At 32.3% G+C, this 9,832-nt stretch overlaps 1 protein-coding gene across 2 annotated transcripts; it reads right to left on the bottom strand.

The window, feature by feature from the left end:
- Positions 1–887: 887 nt before the first annotated feature.
- On the bottom strand, positions 888–7,745 carry LOC137818680 (ABC transporter C family member 8-like). 2 transcript variants are annotated; one of them, XM_068622240.1, is made up of 12 exons: positions 7,688–7,745; positions 5,486–7,443; positions 5,047–5,367; positions 4,875–4,961; positions 4,191–4,796; positions 3,945–4,109; positions 3,571–3,865; positions 3,239–3,453; positions 2,831–3,136; positions 2,662–2,725; positions 2,227–2,466; positions 888–2,149 (listed from the first exon to the last, which is right to left on the bottom strand). In XM_068622240.1, the coding sequence occupies exons 1-12, from the start codon at positions 7,710–7,712 to the stop codon at positions 2,034–2,036; spliced, it is 4,398 nt and encodes a 1,465-aa protein (XP_068478341.1). In that variant the 5' UTR covers positions 7,713–7,745; the 3' UTR covers positions 888–2,033. The 2 variants fall into 2 exon arrangements, with proteins under 2 accessions (XP_068478341.1, XP_068478342.1); XM_068622241.1 differs by lacking the exon at positions 888–2,149 and having other exon boundaries at positions 2,357–2,488.
- Positions 7,746–9,832: the final 2,087 nt, after the last annotated feature.

Below are 9,832 nucleotides of genomic sequence, written 5' to 3'. Positions count from 1 at the left end.
AAAAGTAAAAGAACAGCAAAAAAAATTGTAGAAGTAAAAAAAAAAAATATACAATAGAAAATTGAAAGTAGAAAATCTAAAAAACTTACAAATGTTTTAGTTTTTTTTTTCAGAAAATGAAAAAGATACATTAATGTTGAAAACAATTTTAGAAAAAATACAATAAGTTGTTCTAAACAAAAACAGTTTTTCAAAAATATGAAACAAAAAGGATAGAAGATATGCCCCTTATGTTTAAAGTGTCACAACTTTCTTTACAAAAAAGGAAATATGAGTTTTTTCTTTATTTTGAAGAGAAGCATGGTTTAAAAATAATTTTCACAACGATTTAAATTTTGTTATTAAAAAAAATTTAACTCAATTTTATTAAATCAATTTATAATACAAGGTTTACATCTTATTATATATTATAATTTTTTTTAGTCAATATTTAACATTAATATTAAAGATAATTTAAAAATAGATAAATATATACACTACAAGAAAATCACAAAATAGAAATTAAATTTAGAGACAAAAATAATTAATCACCATATTAACTAAATTAGATACTATTTTAGAGAATAAAAAATTATTGGTATCTAAATTAGTTTCTATTATTAATAAAATTTATAAACTAGTTTCTAAATTGATATCTAATTAGACACTGAGATCTTAGCTACCAACTTTATAATCTAGTTAACATAATAATTAATTATTTGTGATCTCTTAAATTGATTTCTATTTAATAATTCTTTTTACTGATATACTAATTACAAAACCACCACAAAATTGGCATAATTATATTAATTACAGAACCACCACAAAATTGACAATTATGGAAGGAAAAATCAGACAGCATAACAAAAAATCCAATCTCAATGAATCTCCTTTTCCTTGTCCATTATGATTGTTAATTTGTCATGTTCTTTGCTTTCTCAGAAATTGGTGATTCTGTTTAGTCTGTTCTTCATAGTACACACAAGTGAATGAGGAAAAAAAAAGGGTATGCATAAGGTTGTGTGTATATGTTTTTCCTTGTGTTGTGTTGTGTAGTGTTTCTATCATATCATGCGCACTAAACCACCTTTAACTTGCTTTATAGCACCATTAATTAGGGAATGCACACAAGTTGGATATCACTTGACAAAAAGATAAAGCATGAAAACACTGTAACAATAACCAAACAGATAACAGTAATGGTAGCAACATCAACACTGCATTACTTTTGGTCATTATGAAACTCTTTTTGCTAACTTTTCTGACAAACAATGCACTTATATTTATGTCTGTAACTTTATTATGTTTTGCAGTATACTTGGTTTATAATTTCTTAGATAAATTTCATGGTAAAACAAATGTACTCAAATTATTCTCTTCCTTAGAAGTAATGTGTTCCATGTTTTGGGTCTTTGAAAACTTTAGAGAAGTTGAGTCGTGGGAAATACATGCTGCATGTGCATGCATGCTGTCATGCTGCGTGCAGTTTAGGCATAATCCACTATGAGTGCTGTGTATGAAAAATTATTCTGATGAAGATCTGATATGGAATTTTAAAAAAAAAAGATGAAAAAATTTACCATTTTAAGCATGTTAGATCAACTAAAGTGAGGATGCAATGTAACTTGTAATACAATTCAGGATCCAACACCAAGGATGATATGAAAAGAGAACTTGAACTTAAAAGTAACTTCTGAATTATGCAGTCTTTTAAAAAAAATTACTTGCAAATTGTGTAAGATAAAAAATAATTTTATTCTCTGAATTTTACAATTTAAAAAGACAAATGAAAATTTTCATATCTGTGGAGGTGCAGAAGAAATGAGTGAGAAGTGTGGTCAGTAGAGAGGGGTGCAAACAGAAAAACTTAAATGGTCTACGGGTGAGAATGACTCTGAAAGAGATTTAAATGACTCTCATATCATATTAAAAATTAAAATTAAAATTTAATTCAACTTTATAAAATCAGCTAGATAAATTAAGTAATTTTATATTGTCTAACATACTAGCTGTGATATTTTATTGCTTCTCTTCACTGCTAAGATTGATACATGCTAGTCTTTTGGGGATAAATTCCTGTTGCAGTGGGACCAATATTCAGCTACCAGCTTGGAGAATGAAGAGTTAGTATCCATAAGCTTTGAAGGCTTGTCATACTCCACCAGTTTCCCTGTAGTAACAACAATGAACATGAGCAAAAATGGAACAATATTACATAATTTGTAACCCCCAACAATAAGAACATACCATAAGATAGGACCATGACCATATCACTGTCTATTACAGTGGGAACTCTGTGAGCCACAGTTATAACTGTGCATTCTGAAAATTCTTGTCTGATGATTCGTTGTAGAATAACATCTGTTGCAGAATCAATGGAGGCAGTAGCTTCATCCAGAACAAGAATTCTGTTCCTCTTAAGAAGTACCCTTCCAAGACATATCAGTTGGCGCTGCCCCACACTCCAGTTTTCCCCTTCACCACTCACTTTTAAATTAGTCAGAATTAGCTGTTTCAGGTATGCTAATAATGGATTGGATCAACAACACAGTTTGTGCTAATAATTTAATAGAACCAACTACATTTGTTGATTGATTCATGCAGTTGGCCATAACAAGTGATAAAAAGTTTGGTTTCAATTCCATTTCATTTGTATACATCAAGTTCACAGATTTAACTCACCAGAAGTGTCCAAGAGATTTGGTAGACTACTGATTGTTGCCTTGAGCTGACATTTCTCTAAAGCCTGCATAGATCAAAGCTCAGATAACCTTTGCTTAGTGAGTAGAAGTTGAGAAAAACAATGTAACTTAGTGCATGTGTCTTTCAATTGTAGAGCCAGTTTATTTACCTTCCATATTTCATCATCAGAGTACAGGCCTAGAGGGTCCAAGTTATTTCGAATGCTACCCTTGAAAAGAGTTGGTTCTTGAGGAATGATGCTTAGCTTTATTCTTAAATCTTTTAGCCCAATTGAGCATATATTAATCCCATCTATAAGAATGTCACCTCTAGTAGGCTCAACTAAGCGAAACAAAGCACTTATAAGTGTAGTTTTTCCACTTCCTGTTCTTCCTACAACTCCAACTCTACTCCCTTCTTTAAACGTGCAAGAGATGCCCTTCAGGACTAATGGAGAATTTGGACGATATCTAATCTGAAATCATGTTATAAACTTGAATTCATTTGTGAGGAATGTGGATAAATTAAGATGGGAAAAAGGGCAATTATGAAAGTGCACATTTGGTTAGTTTGTTACCTCAAGAGATTGAAGATCTATTCGACCTTTAGAAGGCCAAGAAGGTGGTGGTCTATTGTCCTCTACAATTGCACTAGGTTCTGCTGGTATGTGGATGAATTGCTTGATTCTTTCAACAGAGATCACATAGTTTGATAAGTTGCAAAACATTTGAGTCAGATAAACCACGGTTCCTCTCAGTGAAAAAGCATAAGACAGAGAAAGTCCCACAAGGCCTGTAACCAGATAAACACAAAAAAGTTGCTATAGATTATCAGCATGAAAACACTCAAATATGTGAACAAAACAAGCATATGTAATATTCGCTAATTTTGTGTAACAAATAACAATACCAGGAGCCACATATCCCTTTGGAAGTAGAACAAGCAGCAAAGCTGCAGTGAAGAATGTCAAATTCTGAAGTACTTCAATTCTTAGAATTAACCATTCGATGCCAGCATAGGAATGAAAGAACATAGCAGCATCTGTGTCGACAAGGTTAAGGTAGTTTTTAAAAAACCTGTCAGCCATGTTGAAAGCTCTTATACTAACCACACCAAGATATGTCTCAGCCGTAAAATTCATAAGAGGAGCTTTTGTAGTTCCACTTATTCGCATAATTTCTCTTGCAGAAGCTTGATAATAACCCTTAATTCCAAATAAAAAACAAAGGTAAAATTACAAAATAATCATTACTTTGTTCCCTCCATGGCCAGGAAAAAAATACCTGAATATATTTTGAAGCCACCATGGCAAGAACTGCAACAATGAGCACTTGCCATGTGATCGAAACCATTATCACAATCATTGTAAGGAGTTCTGTTACTTCAGCTATCACAAAGATGGTGGAAAAAGGGATATCGAAATCTAAAATACTCATATCTGATGAAGCCTGAAAGTGAGACACACATTAAGTCAAAGAATAGTCACAATAGAAATCAGTATTCATATATAAGAACTAAAGGAACCTTACTCGGGTCAAAATCCTCCCTACTGGGGTTGAATCAAAGAACAACATAGGAGCATTAAATATAGAAGTAGTGAAGGCAGAGAAGAAAGCTTTAGAAGCTTTTAAACCAAGATGTGCAGCAAAGTAAGATCTCAGAAATACAAAAACAATGCTTAAAAAAGAAATCACACTATAAACTCCAACTAAGATGCTGCTAGTTACTTTTGACATCTCACTGGCTATAGCAAGCCAAGAAGTTGATGCAGCTTGCAAACCTACAAAAGCCACCTGTGCTAATATGCTTAAACATAGAAGAAAAGATCCCTTAGGGAACAAAATATAGTCACAGAATGCCTTGCACCCAACATCACCACTCTCCTTTTCTTCTTCTTGTGTGAGTTGAATCTGGGTAGAAATTTCCCCATCACTTCCACATTTAGTGAGATTAGAAACATGAGAATCCTCAGGCTGAACTGTAACCACATTTTGAACTTCTCTTTTGTTTGCACTATTTGTTTCTATTCCTGCAATTGCCTCTCTATGAGCACTCAAAAGTTGTTCAAAGGCTGTTCCAGCAGTCAATAGATCTTCATAGCTACCCCATTGACTAATTTTTCCTCCTTCCATTACCTGAAATTCCAGAAACAGATTTTTTTACGAACAAGTTAAGATCAAATGGAAATACAAAATTTGAATGAGGCACAATACCAGGATTTTATCAACTTCTGAGAGAAATTCAACTTGATGAGTCACGAGAATAACTGTTTTCCTTCTTAAAGCAGTCCTGACACAATCCTGTAATTACGTAAGTCAGAATAGTTTCCAGAATATATGGCCAATAATGTCATTTTTTAAAGAATAAAAAGATGGTTCAAGTTACATTAAACAGAATAGAGGCAGTATGAGCATCTACAGCACTAAAAGGGTCATCTAGGAGGTAGATATCAGCATCATTATAGACTGCACGAGCTAGTTGAATCCTTTGCTTTTGTCCACCACTCAAGTTAATCCCTCTCTCACCTATTTCTGTGAGATCACCATGGCTAAATCCATCAATATCCTTATCCAAGGCACAGACCTTAATGGTATATTCATACCTGGTTTGGTCCATTGGTTTTCCATACAGAACATTATCACGAATTGTACCACTTTGGATCCAAGGAATCTGGGAAACATAGGCAAGTGTTCCCCCTACTATAACCTGTTTTCCATTTTCATAAGAGCAAAAGAAAAACCGAGTTTAAAAGTCATTGAACTTACAGAGTTGCTTCATTTTTACGTGATAATAAACTAAATTTACTTAGTCAATAATAACTCACAGTTCCTGAAATTTTGGGTATCTCTCCGAGTATTGCATGCAGGAGAGATGTTTTTCCGGCTCCAACTGGGCCACAAACTGCTACTGTCTGCTCCCACTTGATCTCAATATTCACTTCTCTCAAAGTTAGAGGCAATGATTGCTGCTGATCCCAACTGAAGCTGCCTGCTAGAATCTCAACACCCTTTCTGCAAGAATCTTTTGATGTTCTTCCAAAATCATCACCTTTTATCTCGTCATCAAGCAAAAAGGTGTTGAGACGATCAAAGGAGACCTTAACTTGGATCAGAACAGCAAGTGCTTCTGGAATCAGTATGACAGGTTCCCCCATGCTTCTCAGTGTTGCAAGAACTGTGAAAATAGTTCCAGCATCCAAAGGGGCACTCGTGAAAAGCGCACATCCCATTAAGATAACTGAAGAAATGATGGTGGGAGACATCCAATATATAAATGTTCCACAAGCTCTCATGAACTGTACTTCAGCCAAACATTTTAACTCTTTAGCGCGAAGGGATTCAACTAGCTTCTTGAAGTTATCCTCCCAGGACTGCAGCTTTATGATTTTCATACAACTAAGAATCTCTGAAGTTGACCTCAGACGCTCATCTTGTGCAATCATAAACTCCGACCTACGTTTTTGAAGGATCTTTGCAAAGGGTACGTTGAGAAATCCACAAATGAGAAGTGGCATCAAACCAGGAAGTGCACCTAGACCCACAACACCAAAAAGGACACCAAGAGCCAGAAAAAGTTGCAATGCAGAAAACAACAATGTATGAAACCACCATGGAAATTCCCCCATTCGATATGCGTCAACTGCAATGTAATTCACAATCTCGCCAGTTGAATGTCTTTTCCTACCCAAAGCTGAAAGCTTTAATTGCTTTTGATACACTGCAGCCATTAAAGCAGATCTCATTTTCATTCCTAACCTCCTTGAATTAAAAGACCAATGTCTTTGAGACACAGACTCAACCACCTTGGCTAATATAAGATACCCCATTATGATCATTCCTTGTTTTAAGTCTTCCTCACTGCAACTGGAATAGTTTACAAAAGCATAAACAAGTAAAGGAGAAACAACAGCACAAATTGTCCTCAGAAATGCGCAAATGGCTATGAAGATATTTTCTTTCATGTAAACTCGGGCTATGGACCATAGGACCAAGTTTATGGATTTATTACTGGCCCTTTCTCTCAAAAGGGAAACCCATGCATGTGCAAATTTTTGGTATGCAAATTCAGCTTTATCTTCAGAAGTAAGAGAAGGGATGTCTGCAAGTGCCAGTGGCTTTGAGTAACCCAAACTGAGCAAAGCATTCATCCAAGAGAAAGTGAATCTGCTGAGAAAGGAGGCATGGCCAAGTCCTGTTTGTTTATGCATTTCCTTATGAACTAATAGAGGATCACATAAACTGGCACCTGGGATTTCTTGTGGGACAAAGTAGCCATGGTTTTGGAAGGCACAGAGAACAGTTAGGATGTGCACTGGCCACATTGCCATATCAAAAATTTGAAATCTATGCTCTTTGAGCAGAATTTCAGCATTGAGTACTGAAACCAATGTGCATGAAAACACCCACCAAATAGAGCATAATATTTTTATCCATTGAAACCTTTGAACAAAAATTGAAGCTGCTAAAGATATCCAAACTAGTCCTCTCACAAAGCAAACCAACAAGTTCAGCTGATTGAAGCCTGTGGTTTTGGTTATGACATTCCACAAACCATCCATAAAATATGCAATGCTTAAAATAGTACAACAGAATGAAGTAACTACCCGAACCAATCCCTTTCTGTAGCCACCACTTGCATTTGCAGGTCTTTTCTTGATCAGATTAGAGAGCAATGATACATAAAAGACACACAGGAAAAACATGTTGACAGTGTCTATCATGCACCTTTGGCTGGAAAAGGAAGCCAAACTGAAATCTCCAAGGCAAATGCAGGAGAAGTTATCTGCAAGTTACAAGGCAAACAGTGAGAGTTCAGAATCATTACGTTCAAAGTTTGAAAACTTAAAGAAGACATGTTCTGTATAGGACCACTATCTCATTTGTCAAAAATTGCATCTGAATACGAGGTTGTCTTGAAAAAAAGAAAAAGTAGAACAGCATGCAAACATCTACAACTAAAGCTGCAATTACAAGAGGAACAAAAACAAAAAATGAAAAACATAGGTGTACTATATTATACTCTAGACCTATTGTGCTTCCGAAGCAAGCCATTGATCTGGTTCAGAGAGAAGCTTGTTAGAGTGCAACGTGTAGTTCAAAGAAGGTGTTATATATACCAGAGTTATTATTGTTGTCACCAATCTTTAGTACTCGTCCCATCCAAAATTTATATCACACTTTCTTTTGTTGTACTATTTGTTCTTAGTTTAACTACAAAACCCACGTTTTGTGGTGTACCTAATTTTTTAGGAAAAATTCATATTATAAACTATTTTTACATAATTATAAATATGTGGATCATTTGGTATTCCGTAATAAAAAGCTTAAAAAATTATTTAACAAAATTGGTATATAATTTCATGATTATTAAGAAATGAATTTTAAGTTCAACTAATTCTTACAAAATTTGTTTGAGATTTGTATTTAACTCATTTTGACACTCTCAAACTCGTGCGTGAAACTATATATTTGCTATTTGTGGAGTGATCCAATAACAGGTGACCTAACGTGAAGATAAACTCCGAAGGACTCGATACAATTTAAAAAAATAACTTTAAACATAATCTTAATTCAACTTTATAAAATTGATTTATATATTAAGGTTTACACCTCCTTATATACTATGAAGTAGATATCTAATAATGATATACAATTAGAAAGTTATATTATGTACAAATATATTATTTGGAAGGACTTCTTATTTCTTCTTACTAGAATTTTTTTTGCCCAATATGTAAAAATTTAAAAAAATGGAAGTAATGGTTTTGACTTTTAACGTGAAAAAGAAATCAATGATCCAAAATTATTAACAAATCAAGATGTAAAATTAGTAAATTATGAATGGTATAATTGTTTAAGTTGAGTCATGGATTATTTTGATTAACTAATATTCATTTCATAAATGTACCATATCACTTCTTATTCATTTGAGAAACTAAAAATAATAGAAGTTGTTGACATGTATGCAAAAATAATATAAACATTATTTAAAAAAAAAATGAGAGGATTTCGTGTTTCAATATGTATACATTAATACCCTAATCGTGCAATGCAAGGCACGTGTATTTAGCTGTAAAACAATATATATTATATACTTTTAATTTAATTTTTTAAAAATTATGATTTGATTTAACTTATGATTATAATTAGTTAATTTGTCTCAATGTATTTTTTAATATAACTCAAGATGAAAGTAAACAATTATTCGGACAAATTATTAATAACAAAAATAAGTATACCAAAAACTAAAGAAAATATGTAATTTTATTAATATGACTCTACATTTATGCTGTTAAATTTGTTTTTTATAGGTGTTACAGAAAACAATATAACTAAAATTAATTTAAAAATAAAAAAATAGGTAAAATAAAATGTGGTAACTGTACTAAAAAAAGTTTAGTATTATGTATAGAGATTATAGTATTTTGTGAATACAATGTGTGATAATGTAAAAGCATTTATTGAGGAGAAAAGATTTGTTGACTTGAGGTTCATTAAAGAAACCTTTTTGACTTGTGGTTCAGTTTAAACATGAGGCTTCTATTTATACACGAATCCATATCTATGCTGAAACACATGCATGCTGTTTATAAGTGAAGAACCTGAAAAGAAAAGAAAAATTAATTTTTTTATATTTTAAATTGAACTTTAACACTAAATCTTATGCATATATCTTTATTTAATTCAAGTTATCACTATCATTATAACGTATTATCATCATAATTTTCATTAATATCTTTTATTGGATAGTAATATATAGTTGTTAATAGCATAATAATAATAGTGATGATAGTAGAATGGTAATGTGAAGTGGAATAATGATAATGGAGAAATGGCTTTGATGATGATATAACCATACATTAAGATAAAGAGAGTTGAAAATGATATATTAGTTTTTTAATTAAATAAAAATACATGAAAACTTTAAAATTTAATTTGACTCATGGTATCATTTGATTTTTTTCCCTATTTTTATTTATAAAGTCATGTTTACGTTTTTACTAGTGCTACAGTTCTTACAACTTAACTATGTGTAATTTATAAATAAGTATTTGTTTCTACATATTTAAATTTATGTTAAATAATTTAGTTTTGATGTATGATAATCAGAAATCATTATAAATAAATATTTTATACATATAATTACATTCTAGATATGTAATCATTTCTAT

The sequence above is a fragment of the Phaseolus vulgaris genome, chromosome 10 (genome assembly GCF_000499845.2).
Source record: "Phaseolus vulgaris cultivar G19833 chromosome 10, P. vulgaris v2.0, whole genome shotgun sequence".
Classification (NCBI taxonomy): domain Eukaryota; kingdom Viridiplantae; phylum Streptophyta; class Magnoliopsida; order Fabales; family Fabaceae; genus Phaseolus; species Phaseolus vulgaris.
This window is presented reverse-complemented; position numbering and strand designations above follow the sequence as displayed.